The sequence below is a fragment of the Astyanax mexicanus genome, chromosome 6 (genome assembly GCF_023375975.1).
Source record: "Astyanax mexicanus isolate ESR-SI-001 chromosome 6, AstMex3_surface, whole genome shotgun sequence".
Taxonomy (NCBI): Eukaryota; Metazoa; Chordata; class Actinopteri; order Characiformes; family Acestrorhamphidae; genus Astyanax; species Astyanax mexicanus.
Window position 1 is genome coordinate 39,222,598 of NC_064413.1, and position 24,885 is coordinate 39,247,482.

At 37.5% G+C, this 24,885-nt stretch overlaps 1 protein-coding gene across 2 annotated transcripts; it reads left to right on the top strand.

Annotated features, from left to right (window-relative positions):
- The first annotated feature begins 1,461 nt into the window (after positions 1-1,461).
- iffo1b (intermediate filament family orphan 1b) lies at positions 1,462-24,829 on the top strand. Of its 2 annotated transcripts, none has more exons than XM_022673503.2 (9): positions 1,462-2,752; positions 9,061-9,121; positions 12,251-12,346; positions 13,026-13,166; positions 14,728-14,915; positions 15,967-16,099; positions 21,941-22,033; positions 22,164-22,294; positions 23,569-24,829. In XM_022673503.2, exons 1-9 carry the CDS (start codon positions 1,851-1,853, stop codon positions 23,651-23,653), a joined length of 1,830 nt encoding a protein of 609 aa, XP_022529224.2. In that variant the 5' UTR covers positions 1,462-1,850; the 3' UTR covers positions 23,654-24,829. The 2 variants fall into 2 exon arrangements, with proteins under 2 accessions (XP_022529224.2, XP_007249901.3); XM_007249839.3 differs by having other exon boundaries at positions 15,967-16,087.
- Positions 24,830-24,885: the final 56 nt, after the last annotated feature.

The following is a 24,885-nucleotide window of genomic DNA, read 5'->3' on the forward strand; positions in this document are numbered from 1 at the left end:
CCATAATGTCCAGAAAAAGAGAAGTTGATGCAGACGGACGGCTGTGCTTCAAGGCGAAAGACCGGTATGCCTTTTGTGTTACGAAGAGTGTTACTGACCAAAATAAACGCTTTTTAGGAGAGATATAAGTTCTGTGTAAATATTTATAAGACAATAGCTGACAAAATCTGTTTTAATGACGTTAATAAACATCACTGTGACAGCGCTAGTCGCAGTTTCACCGCAGCAAAGTACGAGGACGTGAATCACTTATCTAACCAGCCTTTACTGATTTCTGCCCTCAATAACCCTTTCAATAACCTCCAATAGCCTTTAATAGTCTTCAGTAGCCTTCAACAGTCTAACCTTGCAGCCGTGGTGTGTCCACTAAACTCCGTAGTTATAAACATCCTGAGGTTAGCAGCGCGATAACTGACCTGTTTATAATGTAATCCCAGCAGTGACTCATGCTCTAAACGGCTGCTGTTAGCTGATTGGGCTGAAAGATGAACTGTAGAGAGCTGTATTATTCGGTTACAAAAATCTTTATTTCATACACAGAAGAACTTAAAAATTGTAAAAACGCTCCAGACTGGCTGAGCTGAGCCCTGTAGCCCGTGGCTGGGCTGTAGCTCTGACTCAGTAAAGACTGCGGACTTGTGGTGCTGCTGCTGCAGCTCCCACTAGTGGTTGGATGAGGAACTGCTAAATCTGAGGAAATGCTATGTTCTTAACAGCTCACAATTTTTGATTTTATATTTATTAAGCCTTATTTCAGTTAATAATTTCAAAGTTAATATAACTTGATGTCATTTCTATTCACTTGAATAGTTTGGTTCTTGATTGATGGAGTTTTTGGATTTCATGACATGACAAATTAAAAGGATTTATGTTAATAGAGCAACAAGCAAACATTTTTTCCATGCAACTGTAATATTTGATTGAATAAATAATATATTGAGAGTTATTTAACATTAAGGAGTAATTACATTCATTTACATATATTACATTTGGTTACATTTTATTACATTTATAAGTTACATCTGGCCCTCGGAGGACAGCCAATATGCCAATGTGGCCCTCGGCCAAAATGAGTTTGACACCCCTGTTTTAGACAGTCATAGCTAAATGTCTTTCTACATACCTTCTTGGTTTAAAAAATCTATATTAAGCTAACGTGACCTAAAAAGCTTATTGAAACTTGAAACTAATACTGAAACAGACGAATCGGCCCGCTTTAGCTTAAACAATAATCTGAGCGGGTTTTAAAATGCGTCTTCTTTTTATAACCACCCGTATTCCGTATTCTGATATAAACAGCTGGGATTGGTCGTCAGATACACTGCTTGTGATCTATTAGCCAATCCAAACTCAATACTGGAAACGACACGGACCAATCGTAGCGCAGCAAAGAAGGAACTGTTAGAACAAGGCGGGACTAAAAACATAGGCCACGCCTCCCCAGTCTCCCGCAGTGCACTTTTTTCCGTTGCTAGGCAAGACAACAAGGAGACGCGCGTTAGCAGCAGAACATCTGTTTATTTTCATCAGTTTTTGTTTAGTTTTCTTAACAAAACCTTAATTATTTCTATTGTTTTCATTGTAACAGTTAAGTTTCTTGTTTATGCGATTTTCTAGACGATTGTAGGTCGAATTAATTAGCTATTTCTTTTTTTAATCGCCCTCTGCGTGCCATTCAGCGACCGTTGTTTGTTAGTTAGCTAGTTAGCCAACCTAACTAAGCTAAGCTAAGCTAGTTAGCCGGGCCAGCTGAAGCTTTTGTAGACTGTAGAGTGTGCTGCTGAAGGTGCAGAGCGCTGTGAATGGTCTTAGTGCAGAGCCACTGAGTGCAGCAACACAGGGCGGTGTTCATGCCAGATCTGCAGCGTGCGAGCTTTCCGTGCCGCAGCATGAATCCGTGGCTGGGAGAACAGGGTGAAGCCTCCGCTCCGGACTCCCCTTCCACCCTGTTCCCCGACTCCTCCTTCCTCCTGCTGGCCGAGCCGCAGCTCCACACACAGGGTCCGGACGGCGGGGCCGACCTTCTCGCCCTGGCGCCGGTTAACGGCTCTCGCCACCGGACCCTTCCTCCTCATTCCCACTCTTCTCACCCTCCCGCCGCCGCTGCGCTGCGCAATGACCTGGGCTCCAACATCAGCGTCCTGAAAACGCTCAACCTGCGCTTCCGCTGCTTTCTGGCCAAAGTACACGAGCTGGAGAGGCGCAATAAGATTCTGGAAAAGCAGCTGCAGCAGGCGCTGCAGAGCAACGCCAGCGAGGAGCCGGGGCCGCGAACACAGAGCAAAGAGAGCGGGGTGCAGACTGGCTTCGTGGGCCCCATTCCCGTCCGGCCCTCGTCGCTTCCTTTCCAAAACACCACAACCGGCCCTTCCGCGAGGAGACCCACCGTTCTGTTCACGCCTCCCCTCGCCGCCACGCTCCAGGCCCGTCACGCCAATCCGACCATCACCCTCAGCGCATCAACACCCATCGAACCGGCCGCGGCGAACACCAACACAAACAACTCCAATAATGCCCCCAATGCGCACAGCTCAGCACCCAACCCTCCTCCCCGCTTTCTGCCCGGCACCATCTGGTCCTACAGCCCCAGCCGAAGACTGGGCTCGGGCACGGAGAGGGTCACCAGCCCTGGGGTGTCATGGGTGCATCCAGATGGAGTGGGCGTGCAGATAGACACCATCACCCCCGAGATCAGGGCGCTCTACAACGTGCTGGCCAAAGTCAAGAGGGAGAGGGACGAGTACAAGCGCAGGTGATTTGGGACGGAACGGGCGCCGGGTTCAATTGCATGCTTGGGGGGTTGGTTGCATGTGAGCTCTGGGCCCTGTGTACTACTGCACTGCTGGGGTGACATATAGCTAGCTAGGTAGGTGAGTGGGTCAGATGATGCCACACACATAGAGATAGTTGTTTGTTTGCTTAGCATTTGTTATGTGCCTAGATAACATTCCCATGTGGAAACCTAAAAGTTTTGTCCAAATGTTTCATGTTGGCCCTCCATATGGAGGTGAACGATATGGAGGCCCCATCAGAGCCAGCCCTGGAGTCAGTGTGAGTGGCTGTAATGATTAGGCCCATTAACACACCCACCTGCCCACCTCGAATCCACATAGTCCACATTCCACGCATGTGACCCCTCTAAAGAATTTGGGTGTTTGTGGACTAACTTGAAAACAACCAAGTTTAACCAAGTCTTGAAACAAGCACTACAGAGAGAATGTTTGAAACACTACATAGTGCACTATTTTGATAACATGGAGTGATTCCAAACACAGTTAGGCAAAGACAAGACACCTGACCAAAGTCAAGCTGACCTTTTTTTTTTTTTTTAACCATGTCCTATGCAGCCATGATTCAGTCATTTTCTAAGGTCTTCCAACACCTTAGAAATTTACCTGCTAAATTTCAGTTAACCTTTGGAATGCCTATGTAACATCCCACAGTGCATCTTAAAATGCAGGAGTTGAACATATGCCTTGAACAGCCTGTATTTAAACTTTATTAACATGACATATCTGAATGTCCTACAACTGTCAGTCCTATGACTGTAAGTAATAAAATATATTTATTATATTAAATGTACACTTCAAATGTACATTTGTTTGTCATGGGTAGGTAAATCGCTGTAAAGTAAAACACCCACCAGAATGCTGTACTAGCTTAGCAGGAGAATGGTGGGCATAACTGCTATCAATACGTCTGTACATTTTAATTTCATGACCTCATCAGGTCACTCACGTCCGATCCATAGATAGTAACCCGGTGTGTATGGTGCAATTTGACACTTTGTAGCTAATAGCTCTATGGCAAAACCTTGCAGTGTCTGGAGCAACTGTGGACTCAGCAAAAAAAGGCCTGAGCAGCTGCATCAGGCAGGCTCGAACACCACTGTCGTCAGCATGCTTCACAGAGTAAAAGACTGTAAAAGCTGTTCATGCTTCTGGTGCTGAGAAAAATCTCTTTTCAGTTTCCACACAGGGCATAATTGGTTTTCTCACAGTGGGCAAAGCTGTTACACCTCAGAAGAAATAGCTGCTAATTTGGCACCCCAAATTAAATTATTCTTAAAATTTGTTTTTTTTGGTAGAGCTGCAGTAATATAAATGTAAGGTACTACCATGGCCACTAAAAGCACAAATCAGATGTCTAGCCATAATATGATACAAATATGTTACCATTATTTGTGTTGGACACAGATGGAAATTGACCTCTGAATTTATCACATCTGTGCAGTAAACACAAACTCACTGATAAAGTGAGCATGCATGACATACCAAAGAGCAGAGAGGGTCAAGTTTCTTAGATCTCAGCAGTGGCTTTTGCAAACTTTAGTATCAAACCCAATATGTTATTAATATGTCACCAATAACCCAGTGGTCTAACCATTGAGTTACCTGCCTGTCAGCTTGCAACATCATGGAGAGTTTTTCTTTTTTTTAGAACTTGCCTTGTAACCTCATTTTTTTAGTTGAAATCAATATGAATATTTTAAATTTAAAAATGTATAAAAATCCAGTAACAGCTGAACTAGGATGATTGCCTATGATACTGTTGGCTCTCTCATGAACAGCGTCAATACACAAATAGTCTGTTTGATGAAAATAAAACAAAACACTCCCCACACAAGTTGATTAGCCTGCAGCCTCAGCTTTCTGTTCTTGGCTGACAGAAGTGGAACCCATTGTGCTTTTCTGCTGTTGTAGTCCATTCTCCTTCGACTGCTTTTCTGCTCACAATAATACTGAGTGCTTATCTGAATTGCTGTAGTCTTTTAGTCAGCTCCAGACAGTCTGCCGTTCTCCTGTTGACCTTTATCACCAGCAGACATTTCTGTCTGCAGAACCGCCAGTCACTGGGTGTTTTTTCCCTTTTATCATTCTGAGTAAACTCTAGAAACTGTTGTGCAGAAACCCCAAAAGATTAGAAATTATAGAAACAATTAAACCATCATGCCATTTTCAAAATCAATGAGATGACATTTGGTATGTATTTGCATGATCTTTATAATGTAATGTAATATTTAGTAAGTGTTATTCAATCAACATTGTTGAAGAAAGCAGTCTTATAACATTGCATTTATGGCTACCATGAAGCAGTAACGACTCAAAAAATATATTTGTTTAATTCCTACAGGCCTAATTTAATACCCAGATTCTCACTTTAGTTGGCATTGTGTTGTTTTTTTATAACATATATTTTTTTAAAAAATGATGAAATCCTCAGGTTCAACATTAACAGTAGATGCTCCTGGGATCTTATTTCAAAGTCTGGACAGAAATTGTTTCTTTTGTCCTGCCAAATTTTATTATGTCTCACCCAGTGGCTCCCATCAAACCTAGCTTGGTAATTTCTGTCCTGGATAAGTGCAGCTGTTACTGCTTGAGTGTCCTGACTGGTCTGACAAGCATTTAGCGCTTGCTGAATAGAGCATGGTCCATTTCCTGTTACTCACACTCGATGCATTAATCTGTGAGATAAAGGGAATTTCTAGGGAAAATTAAATTGAAAGTTTTGAGCATGCTTCACAGTTTGGTCACGCAAAATCTGACTTTTTTGAGACCTAGTGACATCAATCAGATATAAAGAGGGATTTGTGTGTACATGAAGGAATAAAGAACACATGAGAGTGTGATCAATCAGTGGAGTGAGGAAGAGAGGCAGAAAGCATGGATTAAATCAACTTGGACTTCAAAGCCCCTAGTGCAAGCTTATTCTTGTTATGGAATTGCAGCTTAGCTCCTGAGGAAACCTGCTGCTTTATGTCCTGGCCTGTCCCACTATTACAGTCAAGTTGCACCATTCACCCCCCTGCGGTCACACAATAACACTTTAATTTAAGGCTGGAAAGTCATCAAGCCTACCATACGCTTCCACTGACTCATAACTAATGGCATGTGAACACATGTGAAAAGTTATTTTTACCTCAGGAGTTTTGTGGTCCTATGCTTGTCTGCCTTTTTACAGGTCTGGCTCCGTGTGCCTTTCTCTTGTCAAGGTTCTTCCTCACATGTTCTGCATTTATTTACAGGCTTACCAGTGAAAAAATAAGCTGATACTTTCCCTACTGATGTGAGGTTAACATTTGACATTCACAGTGTTGATTTAACATTGGCAAATGTGCTGCATCAAACCCTATTTCCACAACTTGAACTTAAATTTGTTAAATCAACACTGTTAGAGTTAAATTAACAAAGTGAGCCTTGAAAATGAATACTTTTAGTGTTAATTGTAACACTAACTGTTATTTAACCTTGCTAGTGAACATTATTAAACATTAATGAGTCAAGACTATTAGAAACAGTTTTGTGGTTTTAAAATTGGCCTGTTTTACACCTCTGGGTCCAGTTTCCCAAAAGCATCTTAGCATTAGGTACATCCTAAAATGGAGAGATAGTGTTTAGTGTTAAGCTCCCTTGACCATGTAAGATTATTCTTATTGCTAAGAACCATTTATACCATTTTTTATACCATTGTTTTTAAGGCGATTGAGGTTAATGGTATATTAGTTCCATGCAGTCATTTAAGTATGGCAAGATACATTTCTGGGCACGTAAAACACAAAATTAATGTTTTAGATAGCCTGTTATAATTTTTTTTTATCATTAATTATTAACTTGTCCCACTGCGAGTTGATTGTATCCATCAAAATAGTGCCACATTAGCCACAGCTAAGAAGACAATTAAAAAGTAAGGATGAGCAATATTCCGATAATTAATCACATCTTAATCATTTCTCACATTGACAAGAACATACCAAGTTTGTAAAGAATTAAACCAAATTTTACATTTACTTAAAGAGAGTATAATCAGTCCAGTTTTAAACAGACAAAAGTGCAGCATATTTTAAATAATACTCAACATACGTATCTGCCACTGCTGATTAATTTGCATTTTTATTTGCATAATTTATTGATAAGAACTTGGCAATATGATATTTAGCAGGATACAGGTGTAGCGATTCAGTATATTACACAGTGATATATCTTGATTGAGTAAATTTTTGATAAAATAACTGTAGGCGTATAAGGCGTATATTTAGAAAATCTGAGTAAAAGAAAACTTTTCTTTATATTTAATCAGTGGGATCTAAAACACTGCTATCTAGTGGGTGAGGTTTGAACACAACACAAAGTAAATCACTGTGTGCCTTAAATCTTTAAATCTTATTATTAAAAATTGATTGTGTGTTTTTGCAAGACAAAATAATGTGATACAATATGATTTCAATACCAATATCTCTATTTCGGACAAACCTAACCTGTACCACAATAAATTTCATGTATTGTAAAGTGACTTCATATATCATGGTATATATATATTTTTTTATCATGTCACCCAGTCCTACACACAAGTCAGTAATCACATACATGTGTGATAGAAAAAAATGCTGCTATGAAAATAATATAACATGACCAAAAATGTTGTGCACATTATAATCCTGTCTAACTACATAACATCCCTTTTTTACATTTTACCCTGCATTAGTTCATTAGTTCATGGAGTGCACTGCTCTCCACAACTATACACACTGTATCTGCATTGCAGTTTACAGACATGCTCTCGCAGAGTGTACGTAGTCATCACTCCCTCTCCTCTCCTCTTTCTCCCTCTTCCCCTGCTTCCTCTCTTTCTCTTCCTCTCTATCTCTCTCACCTTTCCCATCTATCATGCCCTCAGTAATTGTGTGTTGGCATCTTGGAATTGCTTGTAATGTTTGTGTTAGTCTAAACGTGGAGTTTGGCGAGTCGGGTTTAATAAGATTAGCAAATACTGCAGTGCACTGCATTTAAAAGAGCCCTTACGTAAGAGAGAATGTGTGCAGTGAGAGAGAGCTGAGGACCTGAAGCTTTCTCATCTATGGCATTCTACTACTGGGCATGTGCTCCATTCTGGTTTTCCATGTGAGCTAATAAATAATTTAGAAGAAAGCTCTTTGAAGTCATCACGCCACTACATTCACATACAGTGTAGGTTCTCAAAGCAAAGCCTATTTGATAATTTGCTAATCGTTACCTCTGGTGCTGCTGCCCTGGTCCTGAGGGTCCGTCTCTTTAATAATGGTCATTATCAGTATAACATGCCTTATGGAACTGTGATGTTACAGTACATTTTTCAAGAATTACTTTGAATGAACATGTTATGTTATTACTGTTATTACACATATTCACAAATGTTAGGATTCATGTTTAAGTACTTTTTGTACATTTAATATAGTTTTCTTTGATGTTCGCAGTGATGCGCAGTTAAAGTTGAATAATTGTTTAAATAGGTTAAGCAACGCATTTTTTTAAATAACATTTTGTAATAATTTATACATTTTAATTATTCAGTTAATTATTTTGATAAAAATATTAGGGTATAAAAATGTGTTCAAAAATTCAATGTCCACCCTGTTATCTTTGGATAAATGATAAACCTTTAAGAAAGTTGTCTTTAGCATCAGTGATTCAGTTTTATTTTTGATAGACTAAACCCACTTGGTGCATGTTCAAAAATTAGGAATAATAATTTTACCGAATATTCATAATATGTTCCCCATATTTAGCTGAGGTAAAGCTTAAGCTGTTCATCATCCTGATCAAATATTAAGTTAATTCAAAATATTTTAAAAATTGTATCTTTAAAACATATCAAGTTTAATAATAACAATTAAAAACGTTTACAACTGTAGGTCAATCACTCTTTCATTAGATGCCAGTTGTTGCTGAAATTGGGTGCACAAATGCATGCAAATTGATACATGAAGAGAGTAATCTATATATATATATAATCCTATGCAGTCTAAAGTTTTATAAATGTGATAAATAGTCAAATATTCTTTTATATCTTTTGTTTATTTAATATATTGGTGTTTTCACTTCTCTAACACACCTGATCTGACCCTATTTATCAGGTAATAAACTGTTTGAAAGTGGGTCTATTACAGCCAGGAACCATCGTTATGATTAGACTAGGCCTCTGTGTCCATCGCCTGCAACACAGAGTGCAGCACAGAGTTTTCTGTGTTATGTGAATGTGGTTAAGCTCACTGATTTTGTTTTGTGTTTTATTTTGTTTAAGATGGGAAGAGGAATACACAGTGAGAGTGGAATTCCAGCAGAAGATCATGGATCTTCAGGATGTGAGTAAATCTAGTATTATGGTAACAGAAATATGACAACATGCAGCTTTCTCTCCTCCTCTGTAATGGTGTCTTGACTCATGTTTGCACATTTTATGAGTCATACCTGCTTTCAGTAGAAGGTGACTGAACGCGGCCTCTCTCAGTGAATGTCCATGATTTATACAATCACTGGCACAAACATCTGTATTTTTTATATAATTATTTAAGGAGGAACAAGTCGTAAACATATAATTGTATTATTACAGCACATCATTGACTTATGCTTCAAGCATACCTGCATCATGAACTCTGGAAAACAAACAATTACAAACTGATTTAATTGTTCATTCTTCAGTATTAATTTAGTATGAATTGTACATACTTGTTTCACCTGTAGTGTAGGCAGCTGTGAATCAAAGAACCAAAAACTATGGTGCTTGATGGGATGTATAGTTTTCATTTCCCATAAATGTGGGAAACTGTAAAGTGGGATTTAACGAGAACAGAGCTTTTGAGATTGTTTCTAATTTTCGTGTACCTGGGTCATAGATTTGCATGGCAGAGATTTTCTTCATTACTGATAACTTAGGATATGGTGTCTCTGAAATAGGCTGTTTTTAAATGTGAAGAATAAGGGGTTTGTATATCCTTTGGATTTAGTTGTTACCTATAAATGTTATTGTCTTTAATCTTTAAGAGCACTTACCCCATTTTTGGTGGTTTGCAGTGTAGATACAACCCATTTTAAATGATGTAATTGAGAGGCAGAATAATTGAGTTATTAAATTATATTTAATTATCAGTTATTACTTAGTTATTTCTAGGGCTGGACCCGAATATTCGGGTATTCGGATATTCGTTCGTTGAGTAGGTATTCGGTTTTTAATTTTGGTATTCGGATATTCATTTTTTTTCTCCTTTCCAGAGTTCCACCTCACTCTAACCACTTCTGTTCTCGCGGGTCCCGTCAGAATATCTTGCGCGCGGGACAGAACTGAACTGTTATTGGCTGGAGCGGGAGTTTAATCCAGACGATGCGGGAGCAAATTAATAAATAGTTAAGAAAACTGTAATAATTGTAAAAAAAAAAACCTAAAGAAAACTCTCAACGCGCAGGATGGACCGACACACACGCACACACCGATGGTGTTTGGACTGGGGTAAGGAACGGGACCGCACTATTCAGCGCTGCTGTTTTAATAAATATATAAGTAAATTTGAAGCATTAAATGTAGTTTATTTAATTTATATTAGGAACGTGGGGCGGGAGCGGCAGAAATGTGTATGTGGCGGGCGGGCGCGGGATTAAAAGAAGCAATTTTTTTGCGGAGCGGTAACGAGACAGAAACGCGGGAGCGTGGAAGAGTGGGTTTAAAAATCAGTCTCACGCAGACCTCTATTATACATGATAAAAAAAAATGCAGGCTCTTCGAAACTGATTTATATAATAAAACGTAAGGGGTAATGTGGCAACAGTAGGGGCTAAATCGGTTACAAAAGCCTGGCCTACAAAAATGATGTCTGAACGAATTTCCTCTTATCTAATATAATTTAAAATGGTTTAAAAATATAAAATAATTTCTAAGCAAACGAAATATTTAATATTGAGCTTATAGCCCAAGTGCAAAAATACAAAATCAGTAATAAGACTATGCCCTGCACAATCCTTAAACCGAAATAGACCAAGTACAATAACGTCATTAACAATGACTTTCCTCTACTCTAATATAATTTAACATGGTTTAAAAATATAAAATAATTTCTAAACAAACGAAATATTTAATATTGAGCTTATAGCCCAAGTGCAAAAATACAAAATCAGAAATATGCCCTGCACAATCCTTTAACCGAAATAGACCAAGTACAGTTTACAATGACTGTCCTCTAATATAATTAACAATATTTAAGAATATAAAATACTTCCTGAACAAACTTTTTTTTTGTTTGTTTTTTTAAGCAAATAGCCTAAGTGTGAAAACACAAACAGCAATTTACTGGGCTGGCTTGCGCAGCGGAGAAACCGTGCAGCAGCAGCCTCCTAGCCTGCTTACGCAGCGGATAAGCCGCGGTGTGGGGCAGCAGAAATTCCGGGATGAAAACACAAAGAAATCTGGGCTAAAAACACAGAAAAAATATGGGGTGAAAACACAAAAATCCGGGATAAAAACACCAAAAATCCGGGGTGAATATGTCTCGTCGGTCAGAGCAAATTGAACATTTTTCAGTGGATTAAAGGGGCCGTGATTTGCTTTTTTTTATTTTTATTTTTTTTACCTCTTTTTTTAAAAACGAATATTCGAATATTCGCTTCGAATCAGTGCCGAATATCCGGAGCTCAAAAAACGCTATTCGGGCCAGCCCTAGTTATTTCCTTATTTATATCTTTTTAACTTCTGGGTTTGCTTAGGCTTGGTTCATTGTTTAACCCTTTCATTATTATTATTATTTTTATTTTATTTTAGACACTGGCTTGGGATAATAACACTATACCCACATTCCCGTCTTCTCTTCCTAAATCAGTTTTTTCAGTCACCTCTGAGCCATTCTGTAACTAAATGAACTGTAAATGTGCTCTAGTAAATAAATGGTTCTCTTGAAGCTAGTTTTTTTCTAAACCTTAACATTTTAACCTTTTAAACTTTGCAAACTCTGCAGGTACGCATTTTTAACTCATGTTTACACGTTCTTGCTCGTACTTTCTGAGCCAGGTGTGTTTTTGAGTTGAGTCACATTGAAAGTATCTGGTTTCCTCTTCTGTTCCTGTCTAGCGTTTTCCTGTTTTAGCTTGAAATCCCTGCAGGGAGAATGTGTCAGGCATGTTGGTATATAGGCTTGTCAAAGAGGTCTGAACATTACAAAGACGCTGGCCCAAAGTTCTCACGCATCTCAAAGTAAAAGAAAACACTGACCTAAGGTCAGCTCTTACCCAATTGTGTAACCGAAAATGGCTTAAGCTGATTCAAGTTTAATATTTCTATCAGAGGTTTCTGTGATTTTTCCAGGTTGGATTAATACAGTTTGCAATATGCCTTATCGTAAATATATGTTTGTTTAAATTGTGATGCTTTTTGTCTTCTGTGTGTGTGTGTGTGTGTGTGTGTGTGTGTGTGTGTGTGTGTGTGTGTGTGTGTGTGTGTGCGTATTTAGGACCTGCAGGAGAGTGAGGTGTGTCAGGATGAGCTGGCTCTCAGAGTGCAGCAGCTGAAAGCTGAGCTCGTCCTCTTTAAGGGTCTAATGAGCAATGTGAGTGTAAATCACATCTCCAGCAGTGCACTAACAATAATTCAAATGTATTTTTTGAGTTTATGGAGTTTATATGTTTGCCAATTTTTTTTGCAAAAAATTGCCATATTACCAGAAAGTCAAGGAATTTGACAGATGTGGACGTGTTAATGCATAAAAACAATTATGTTTGTGATTTTTTAATTTATTGTTTTTATGGATGACTATATGCAATGGAAAGTCTTTAGTCACAGCATTATAAAAACAGGAACATGTTTATGTGGTTGTCTGGTACAGAATTTCAGTCTAATTAAATTCATTTTTTTTATTGCACTTTTTTCTTTACATCATTATCATGTTATCACAAAGCAGCTTTACAGCAATTCTACCCCCAAGTACCTAGTGAGTAATTACTGCAACAGTGGCTGGAAAAAAGCTCCTCAGAGTATGAAGGAGAAACTTCAGACGGAACCAAAACAAAAAAGTGAAACACATGCTCTTGTGGTTGACAGAGGATAGCAAATCAGTAACACAGTTTTGGAATAGGAAAGATTATTAAGATTAACCAGTGAACAAATGAAGATAAATGATTAATGCACATGAAAATGGTGTCAAGGTGGTCAAATAATGTATGTTTATGTATCATAATAAACAAATATGTTTTTGTTATGAAATAACTAGTGTTTTTTCTCACACACAGGACTTGTCTGAGCTGGACAGCAAGATTCAGGAGAAGGCAATGAAGGTGGATATGGATATCTGCCGACGCATTGATATCACAGCTCGCCTCTGTGACCTGGCTCAACAGAGGAACTGTGAGGACCCTATCAAAATCTTCAAGGTACCGACAGTCATAGTAACTTCTACACAAATTGCTTCTACATGTTTTCTTACTTTGAAACACAATCAAATTGTGCATCAAGATCTCAGAATAATAAACGTTTGTGATTGCTGCGTAAATCGGAGGGTGTGTTTGCGAGCTATTAAGCTTGTAAGCTATTTCTCTCTCTCTCTCTCTCTCTCTCTCTCTCTCTCTCTCTCTTTTTTTTTTTTACCCATCACACCCACTCCAAATCCTCAGTCTACAATCTGTACTTGTGTTTTCTTGTGCACTCGAGGTATTAGTTATTTAGTTGCAGCCAAGTCCACATCTAGCTAAGTGCATGTCCAAATTCCTGGATGTGTTCTTTCTCTGCCAAAGCTATCAGGATACATTGGATGGTGACTTGTATTGACTAAGCACCAGCATATATCCCAGAATTCAGAGTTCAAAGTTTGTACTCCCATCTAAAGGCTTTACTACCAAGGTATTATGTCCACATAATTTGTGCTTTGCATTAAGAAATGGACTGTGTAACATTTAATCTTAAGTTTTGTAAATAATGGAATATCTGTATTATCACCATTCTAGCTTTGTTAAAGTGTTATAATATTATTGAAACTGTATAAACAAATGCTAGAAACAGAAAAGGAGGAAGATTTTTTTGCTGCTCTGTCTTTTATGATGTGCTCCTCAATGTTGATCATGCCTCTTTTTTACAACAGCCTTTGTCTTGTAATGTCTTCATCCTGCCATATTATCAACATGACGTAAAGCATATTAGCGACATGGCATGTGTCACATTTATTCACAAGAAGCTTGTCCAACGTAGGGGTGTGCCATATTGTATCGTATGCAATAATATTTCCAACATTTTTGTATATCGTGAATAATATTATACCCTGAAATATCGTGCCATATCACCCACCTCTAATTATCACATCAGGTACTACATTTTTGATGTTTTTAGCAAAAAAACAACAACACACTATTCTAATTTCCCATTATAAATCTACTAGAGACAGATTATATATGTCCAGTTTCATTCATTTTAATTTATTCCTAGATAAATTGAGATATTTGGAGTGCGTTATTAGTATCATGACATTCTGGATCATTGACTTCTGTTACAAATCTGATAAAATTCTTATATTTTTTAATATCTCAGTTAGGGGTGTGCCATATCATCCTATACAATAATAATATTAAATTCTCATTTTGTTGCAGTAGTGTGTTCTTAAAAATATTATTTTAATTCAGTGTTTTGTCATATCGCCAAGAGTACCGTTATCTCAAAAATATAATTAAATATTTTGATATTATTTTAGGGCCATATCGCCCACCCCTTGTCCAACATTTCTGCAAAAATTATGCGAAGGGATTTACTCATTCATTTCTGTACTAGACTCATTTTGAAGAGGCTTTCCTATTTCCTATTCTATCTTTCTCTACCTGTGCTGCAATGCTGAAATCTGTTTCTGCTGATGCTTCTTTCTTGGAGGTGACGTGTGTTGAGTTGTGGGCAGGCTGTAGAGCAGGTCAAATGTCAGCATTGTTTCAGTGTAAATTTTGTTCCTTTCAGGTTCCCAGCCCCCAGTCTTCCATCAACTGTCGTCCTCGGAAACAGGCAGCTCAGTCTGCTAATGGCAGTGAGACTGATGAGCCAATCAGCACCTCAGAAAGTGATGGAGGTGGAGTAAAAGAGGAGGATGTGGGCACCACCTCGGCCAATCAGATTAATGAAGAGATGCAGAGGATGTTATCCCAGTTGTGAGTTAAATTATATTGTATCTATATTATAAATGTATTAAACAAAGTTCAATTGAACTGATGGTAATAGTCCTGCGTCTCGTTTTACACACATTACATGTATTCCCAGTGGGAAAGGAGCTGAATAATTAAAGGTCATATTCTCATTTGCTGATTCACTGTTTTGGCCACATCATGAAATGAAAAGCAAGAAATTAGTGCGTTACACATTTACCCTTTCATTTTATTCCCAAACTCTGCATAGTCTATCCATTTACTACATATCTGTTTAAAATTAGTAATAAACTTAATCAGTGATTTTTTTAACATACTTTTTCCATTTACTTGTAATTGTCATAGTTGCAACAATTATCTTAAACAGAAATTGATTACTGACTAGACCAGTGTTTGTGGGATCCAGACCACAAACACTTAGAATTAGAGGATGCTTAATGCAGATATAAAGCATTTATTATTAAACAGTCCTTAAATATTTAATAATGACATTAATCATGTAAATATGGACTCCTTAGCCTATACTGTACAATTATATTTAGAAATATCTAGATATAAATATGCAGGAAATAAAAGCCTGTTGAATGTAAATTAAAAATAAATAATTGTGTTTAAATATATTTTTTGTATCCAGCTCAGAATAGACACTAACACTAACAAGCAAATAAAATAAAGACGTTTTTCATGTCTACTTTTTAGATGTTTTAGTTTTTTAGATTGTAAGGTTAGAGGGACCTTCCATGATTCTTGTATTATAGGGCCTTTTAGCACCATGTTTAGTCCCTGGTCTTTAGTGTAATTCTATTTATTGGAATATAGAGATACACCAAAATGAACATTTTTGTGAATACAAATCACAATCAATATTTTTACACACAAATCACATCTTTTTACATTACCAAATTAGAGAAGAGAGACTAATTTTATTTGTGTTTTAATTTATCCTCTTTTTTAATGTTTACGTTTGGCTGGCTAGTACAATTGGATACAATTGGAAATTTAGGAGCACATGTCTACTTATTATTACTCACTCCCTGTATACATTTGTGTGTTTTAGGCGTGAATGTGAGTTTGAGGATGACTGTGACTCCTTGGCCTGGGAGGAGACTGAAGAGACCCTGCTGCTCTGGGAGGATTTCCCAGGATGTACTTTAACTTCAGACACCAATCATAGTGAGGTAAGACCTCAGGTAAATGTCATCTTGCACCAAATAAATAGTGGGAAAAAAAAAAAAAAAAAAAAAAAAAAATATATATATATATATATATATATATATATATATATATATATATGTTTACTACATGAATAACCTGTACATATGATGAATATATATACAGTGAGTCCAAGAAGTATTTGATCCCTTGCTGATTTTCTTTGTTTGCCCACTAATAAAGACACTATCCTTCTGCACTTTTAATGGTAGATATATTCTAACATGGAGAGACAGAATATCAAGACAAAAATCCAGAATATAATTTTAAAGAATATATTTTAATTAATTTGTATTTCAATGAGGAAAATAAGTATTTGATCCCTCTTGCCAAACACACTCAATACTTAGTGGCAAAGCCTTTGTTTGCAAGCACAGCGGTGAGACATTTGTTGTAGTTAACCACAAGTTTAGCACACACACCAGGGGGAATTTTGGCCCACTCTTCTTTGCAGATCCTATCTAAATCATGAAGGTTGGTGGGCTGTCGCTTGGCAACTCTGACCTTCAGCTCCCTCCATAGATTTTCGATCGGATTGAGGTCTGGCGACTGGCTGGGCCACTCCATGACCTTAATGTGATTTTTCTTGAGCCAATCCTTTGTTGCCTTTGCTGTATGTTTAGGGTCGTTATCATGTTGGAAGACCCAACCACGGCCCATTTTCAGATCCCTGGCAGAGGGGAGGAGGTTGTCCCTCAGGATTGTGCGGTACATGGCTCCATCCATCTTCCCAGTGATGCGGTGAAGTAGCCCTGTACCCTTGGCAGAGAAACACCCCCAAAACATTATGCTTCCACCTCCATGCTTGACGGTGGGCACAGTGTTCTTGGGGTCATAGGCAGCATTTTTCTTCCTCCATACATGGCGGGTGGAGTTGAGGCCAAAAAGTTCAATTTTGGTCTCGTCTGACCACAAAACCTTCTCCCAATAACTTGGTTCATCTTTCAAATGATCATTGGCATACTTGAGGCGCGCCTCCACATGTGCTCTCTTCAGCAGGGGTACCTTTCGGGCACTGCAGGATGTGAATCCATTGTTGCGCAAAGTGTTGCCAATTGTTTCCTTGCAAACTGTGGTCCCAGCTGCCTTCAGGTCATTTGCTAACTCCTGCCGAGTGGTTGCAGGACGATTTCTGACCGTTCTCAGCATCATTGCCACCCCACGAGGCGAAATCTTCTTTGGAGCACCGGGCCGAGGTCTGTTGATTGTCATGTTATACTCTTTAAACTTTCTGATAATTGCACCAATAGTTGTTACTTTCACATCCAACACCTTACTAATCTTTTTGTAGCCCATTCCAGCTTTGTGAAGGTCAACAATTCTGACTCTGAGGTCCTGTGACAGCTCTTTGGTTTTACCCATGTTGGAGACTTGAAATCTGTGTGATCTGTCTGATTCTGTGGACAGGTGTTTTTCACACAAGTGATTAGTGAGAACAGGTGGCTTCAGGTCAGGTAACAAGTTGATTGGGAGTGTCTAACTGGTCTGTAAAAGCCAGAACTGCTAATGAATACTAAGGGATCAAATACTTATTTCACTCCATGAAATACAAATCAATTAATATATATTCCTTAGATTTATTTTCTGGATTTTCTTTTTAATATTCTGTCTCTCCATGTAAGAATACATCTACCATTAAAAGTATAGAATGATCATGTCTTTATTAGTGGGCCAACGAAGAAAATCAGCAAGGGATCAAATACTTCTTGGACTCACTGTATATACCTAGAACAAACTTCACTAGTGGTGAGCAGCAGTGACGTGGTGCTGAAATCATTGGTCAGTGCTGATTAGTATGCACATCATCACAGAAGACAAGTATGAGCTTGATTAAATTCTGACTCTCTCAGGGTGACCCTTTTTATCTTTTGTCTTTTCCCCTCTTAGACTTGTCTTTAAGACCTAGTCAAACAGCAGCTTAAATGGTAATGTTGGCTGTAAGATTAATATGCTAAAATACCATATCTTGTATTTCAGTTATGTCTCCTAAAGCCTGGGGATTTATTGTTACTCATCATTTCCATTTCCATTTCAAAAAGGAGCAACAGATATTGTCAATGAATTCACTCGTAAGGTTTTGGTAGACGTATTATACAGCAATAGTTAACTGCTCTAGGGGACATTTTGGTGGTAGGTTGGGGATTTCTGAGAAAAAAAATTGCACTTTGCATGAAGATCAGCAAAGTAAGACTTTACTGAAAGGGTATAATTGAGTGCCATTAAAGGTTAAGGTACAAAGTCACGTAATAGCATAAAAATATATAATTTAGCAAAAATAATTGTTTTTAAACATTGGCCAAGACTTAACTCATATAGAATTTACCAAGTTGCAAAGTGCAGTTTTCCAGGTCAATTCAATGGGTTTACTTGAATGTTTTTTCCCAATTTGTTTCCTCCAAAGTGCTACTAATGTCTTATAGCCATAATTTATATAGTTATATAGGCTATCATAATATATTATTATGATAGCAATATAGTTTCATTTTATGATTTAATACTGATGGTGAAACTAAAAACATGTCATGACACAGAACAAATGTACTCCTTGTTCAGCACTCCATGATCACATGACTCATTTTTGACATCAAAATGTCACTGTGCTTTAATGGCTGACACATGCTCTCCTGTCAGTCTTTGCTTCATTACAGCATTACGAAGCCTTACTTACCAAAGAAAATCTATATGTCCTTTAAATGTCATAGGTTGTTGCAGTAATTCTGAATGTAAAAATGAATGTACATAATACATGCAGTTTGTTTATCATATAAAACAATAATAATATAAATTATTTATTTTTTATTGTTTTATTGAGCTTATTGAGGTTGAGGACATGGCCAAAGTAGTATAGGGTTGATGTTAAGAACATTTTTAGAAATGAACTGAAATGAACTGAAATTAAAATTTAAACTCATATTTTTGTTGCAATAAATAACATATTTAATACCTGAGGTATTTATTTTGTAATAAAGTATTTCTTACATGATAACTTGGGGACATAATTCCCTACTTGGAAGACACAGTACCAGTCAAACTTTTGGTCACACATTCTTCTTCAATGTTATTTTTAGGGCTGGACCCGAATATTCGGGTATTCGGATATTCGTTCGTTGAGTAGGTATTCGGTTTTTAATTTTGGTATTCGGATATTTGTTTTTTTTCTCCTTTCCAGAGTTCCACCTCACTCTAACCACTTCTGTTCTCGCGGGTCCCGTCAGAATATCTTGCGCGCGGGACAGAACTGAACTGTTATTGGCTGGAGCGGGAGTTTAATCCAGACGATGCGGGAGCAAATTAATAAATAGTTAAGAAAACTGTAATAATTGTAAAAAAAAAAACCTAAAGAAAACTCTCAACGCGCAGGATGGACCGACACACACACGCACACACCGATGGTGTTTGGACTGGGGTAAGGAACGGGACCACACTATTCAGCGCTGCTGTTTTAATAAATATATAAGTAAATTTGAAGCATTAAATGTAGTTTATTTAATTTATATTAGGAACGTGGGGCGGGAGCGGCAGAAATGTGTATGTGGCGGGCGGGCGCGGGATTAAAAGAAGCAATTTTTTTGCGGAGCGGTAACGAGACAGAAACGCGGGAGCGTGGAAGAGTGGGTTTAAAAATCAGTCTCACGCAGACCTCTATTATACATGATAAAAAAAATGCAGGCTCTTCGAAACTGATTTATATAATAAAACGTAAGGGGTAATGTGGCAACAGTAGGGGCTAAATCGGTTACAAAAGCCTGGCCTACAAAAATGATGTCTGAACAAATTTCCTTATCTAATATAATTTAAAATGGTTTAAAAATATAAAATAATTTCTAAGCAAACGAAATATTTAATATTGAGCTTATAGCCCAAGTGCAAAAATACAAAATCAGTAATACGGCTATGCCCTGCACAATGCTTAAACCGAAATAGACCAAGTACAATAACGTCATTAACAATGACTTTCCTCTACTCTAATATAATTTAACATGGTTTAAAAATATAAAATAATTTCTAAACAAACGAAATATTTAATATTGAGCTTATAGCCCAAGTGCAAAAATACAAAATCAGTAATACGGCTATGCCCTGCACAATCCTTTAACCGAAATAGACCAAGTACAGTTTACAATGACTGTCCTCTAATATAATTAACAATGTTTAAGAATATAAAATACTTCCTGAACAAACGTTTTTTTTGTTTGTTTTTTTAAGCAAATAACCTAAGTGTGAAAACACAAACAGCAATTTACTGGGCTGGCTTGCGCAGCGGAGAAACCGTGCAGCAGCAGCCTCCTAGCCTGCTTACGCAGCGGATAAGCCGCGGTGTAGGGCAGCAGAAATTCCGGGATGAAAACACAAAGAAATCTGGGCTAAAAACACAGAAAAAATATGGGGTGAAAACACAAAAATCCGGGATAAAAACACCAAAAATCCGGGGTGAATATGTCTCGTCGGTCAGAGCAAATTGAACATTTTTCAGTGGATTAAAGGGGCCGTGATTTGCTTTTTTTTTTTTTTTTTTTTTTTACCTCTTTTTTAAAAAACGAATATTCGAATATTCGCTTCGAATCAGTGCCGAATATCCGGAGCTCAAAAAACGCTATTCGGGCCAGCCCTAGTTATTTTCCTACATTGTAAATAAATACTGATGTCATCCAGACTATGAAGGAAATACATAAGGAATTATGTAGTAAACTTGTAGTGAAGTGTTAAACCAAAATACTCTGTAAAGCATTTAGGGTTGCTGTTAACTTGCTCTAACTGATGAACCTGTCCTGTGCAACAGAGGTAACTCTTGTTCTTCCTTTCCTTTTAGTATAACGTTTTTGATGGTCTTTGCGACTGCACTTGAGGATACTTTTAAGGTTCTTGTAATTGTTTGGATTGACTGACCTTCGTTTCTTATTTTTGTCTGTACTTAGTTGAGTAGTTCTTGCCAAGATGTGCAAAGCTGTCATCTAAGCAAGAGGTGCCTATTTAGAAGAATTTATAAAACAAAAATGTATTTATAAAACATGTTTTGTTTAACAACTTTATATTCACTAAATAATTCCATATGTTTTTTTCTTTACAGTTTAGATGATTTAGTATTAATCTACACTGCAGAACATTTTAAAATAATAAAAAAAAGTTTTGACTTATGTGTTTTTAAAAAGGTTTCTCTGTACACTGTCTTGACACCTTTTTATCTTTCCTTTTTTAGTGTTCTTCTACTTGCTTTTCTCAGCTTCCTTTTTTCTTTTTCACTTCCTTCTCCAGTTTATAAATGCACATACATTCTTGTCATCATTCACATATGGCTAAAATGGGAGCAGCTGCAGGAACACAGCTGAATGATGAAAGCTGGCTGTCAGAGCTTGATGGCGTGCATTGTGTGTGTGGCACTGAAACAAACCTGTATTAGGAATATGTTAGCAGGCTCACACTCGTTCTGCTCGAGTCTGATGAAAAGAGTCATTGAGAGGAGAACAAGGCTGTTTGGCATGGGATGAATCCTGAGTTACAAATGCATGCAACACACACACAGCGGTCAAGCTTGCCATGGGTGATTTCTGATAAAATTCAATATTTCTGTTTTACTTTTGATGAACAGCTGACCCACACTGGTCAATGCAGTAGATAAGTGCAGTGCTGTAATGCTGCCAGCTAGAGTGTTCTATTTATTTAGGAGAGTGCTGAGAGGATTCAGAGTGCCTGAGTTTTCCATCAATAGAATATCCCCCCTGGTTATGTTTTATCTTTATGTGATCCACAGTTCTCTCTCCTTCTGTATTTCTCTCTTACTCGTTTTATCCTTTCTCTCTCTCTCTCTCTCTCTCTCTCAGCAAGAGGAGTGTCTTGAGAAGGTGATTAAAGATACAGAGTGCCTGTTTAAGTCCAGAGAGAAGGAGTATCAGGAGACCATAGGCCAGATTGAGGTGAGGATGAAGAGAAACTGTGTGAAAAGGCTTTTTAAGCCCTTTAACCTAGAAGAGAAGAAGTCACTGATATACTCACTTTATTGTAATAGATGCTACATAAATGATCTCACTGTATCTGTCTGCATAGTTGGAGCTGGCCACAGCAAAGTCCGATATGAACAGGCATCTGCATGAGTACATGGAGATGTGCAGCATGAAGAGAGGCCTGGATGTTCAGATGGAGACCTGCAGGAGACTCATTACCCAGAGTGGAGAGAGGTAAACACTCTGACTGGTACTACAGCTCTGGAAAAAATAAGAGTTATAAGAGTACTTAAAAATTATGTGTTTCTTTGATTTTACCAAATTGAAAACCTCTGGAATATAATCAACATGAAGATGGATGATCACAAGCCATTAAACCAAGCTAAACTGATCGAATTTTTGCAACAGGAGTGGCATAAAATTATTCAAAAGCAGTATGTAAGACTGGTGGAGGAGAACAGGCCAAGATGCATGAAAATGAGATTAAAACCAGGGTTATTCCACCAAATATTGATCTGAACTCTTAAAACTTATGAATATGAACTTGTTCGCTTTGCATTATTTAAAGTCTAAAAGCTCTGCATCTTTTTTTGTTATTTCAGCCATTTCTCATTTTCTGCAAATTAAATGCTCTACAGTACATGAAAATATTTTGGGAATTGTTTATAAAACTTACTTAAAAACAAACTTAAATTTTCTCAAACATACACCTATAAATAACAAAATCAGAGAAACTAATTCAGAAACTGAAGAGGTCTCTTATTTTTTTTCCCAGAGCTATATATATAGAATATATATATAATATACATTGTATGGACAAAAGTATTGTGGCACCTGTTAATTCATTGTTATATATTTTTTTATGAAAATAGGGATATTAAAAGAGTTTTAATATTTTTAAATTAATGTTGTTGGAGTTACTGCCTCTACTGTCCTGAGAAGGCTTTCTGCTAGATTTTTTGAGCATTGCTGTGAGTATCTGGTTTTAGTCAGCAACAGTAGATTTGTGAGGTCAGGATTTTGAATGATCACCACCCCACCTCTTCCACAATCATCACAGTCCTGGGTGAAAAAACATTGTTTCACAAAATACATTTCCACAGCTTCACAGCTCAATTCTCTGGGGATTTCTTTATCTCCTTCTAGCCCACGCCTAGAATTAGGCATTATACTGCCAATAAGGTTGTACTTCACAAAGTAATATTCTTTTGGGCAGGCTTCTCTACAGGACAACAAAACAACCTGTATTTGTGCATTTGCACATTTGTGTCAGCATTGCATCCAACTCTAGCTGAAAGTAGCTGATGCTGTGAATGCATTCATTAGAAGGGGTGTCCACAAACATTTGGACATATAGTGTATATTTTTTTTATCCACTCTTTTATTCTGACAACTTACTACTAATAATAACTTAATTCTAATAAGAAGAATACATACCTACTGCCCTAGTATCTGAATACTGAATATTGTTGTTCAACTGAATTTGTTTTTTTATTATTCATCTTCAGTAAATCCCCATCTTCTGGTCCTGGTGGAGGTCTAGAAGTGAGTGATGATTCAGAAAGAGAGAAGACTGGAGAAGGAGGAAGATAATATTGAATGAAGAATGAAGATACTGAAAGGAAAGAGGAAAAAAAAACAGCTGTTTAACTTCTTCACATCTCACTCTTAATCCTAAGCCATATTTAGCCCACAGGTGCTGGTGCAACACTGCTGAACTCATACTTTCCTCAATGGTAGGAGCGTAGACAGACTGTCTTCATCTCTCAGACCACTAAATATTTCCCAAAATATCAGAGAGCCAATGGAGCAAAAAACGACCTGAAATGACTCACACGCATAGGATTCTAAGGGTAACTGCCCCCTGGTGGTAGCTACTGAGCTACTTAATTGATGTTGTAAAGGTCTGTTGATAGACCTGATATTTTTTAGACCTGCTTTCCATTCATCTTAATTGTTTTGTGGCATACTACTGACATTTGCTTAACAGTTCACTAAGTAACATTCATTTTATTTCAGGGACAAAATAATGTCATTGTAAGATGTCAATTATGTTGCATGTTGTTTCAAATGGGAAGGCAACGAAGGGGTGCTAGATGAACCCTGGTGGCTTTTTGCTTTATTCAAGTGAAAAAACACAGTGATAGATTCTGTGATTTGATCAAATGAGCAGTACACTCGAAATTTCATATTATCAGGTGGTAAGATCTGCTTTGTGTGGTGTGGCTAACTAAAACCTTGTCGCGGATGTGACTGCCACAGGTCTGTGCACTTTGTGATAATGCCCTTCTTTCTCGCTCAGTTTAATTTTGAACTGGAATCAAACTTGAAGAACATTATTCTGTCTAAGGTAATTTAGTCTGTCTGATTGGTTGTGGATGGTGATGAATCCTAAATGATAATGCTGTATATTCTCGCAGTCATATTTTAAATGGCATAAATATAAATATCTGCTTTGAGGGCAGAGTTTTTGTGGTTGGTGCAGCCTTAAAGGCTGTTCTGAGATCAGTTTCACTGCGTCTCTTAGTAAAAGGGCAGTTGTTTCCACAGCTTTACGAGGATTTGCAAGTCAAAATGCTTTTATATACCATCCACTTTCCATAGTACTGTATTCTAGGTCTACATAGTGTCCATGTCATGCTGTTCAGGAAAAAAAACAGAAATGTAATTGTAATGAATTCAGCTTGGATCAGTCTGTGCTGTAAAATTAATAAGTCTAAAAGATTGTAAAACTGGTCTCAGCACAGTGTGAGCACTAAAGCTACCACTGAACTACCACTTCTTCCTCAAAAAAATTTTGGTAGAGTGGAGATTACACTTGAAAG

What these genes read in the sequence shown, in the direction of transcription:
- iffo1b (XM_022673503.2), top strand. Translation starts at nt 1,851, where the DNA reads ATGCCAGATCTGCAGCGTGCGAGCTTTCCGTGCCGCAGCATGAATCCG. An exon ending in TTAAGGGTCTAATGAGCAAT is followed by an intron (nt 12,347 to 13,025) that starts GTGAGTGTAAAT and finishes TCTCACACACAG; the next exon opens with GACTTGTCTGAGCTGGACAG. An exon ending in ATTACCCAGAGTGGAGAGAG is followed by an intron (nt 22,295 to 23,568) that starts GTAAACACTCTG and finishes ATTCATCTTCAG; the next exon opens with TAAATCCCCATCTTCTGGTC.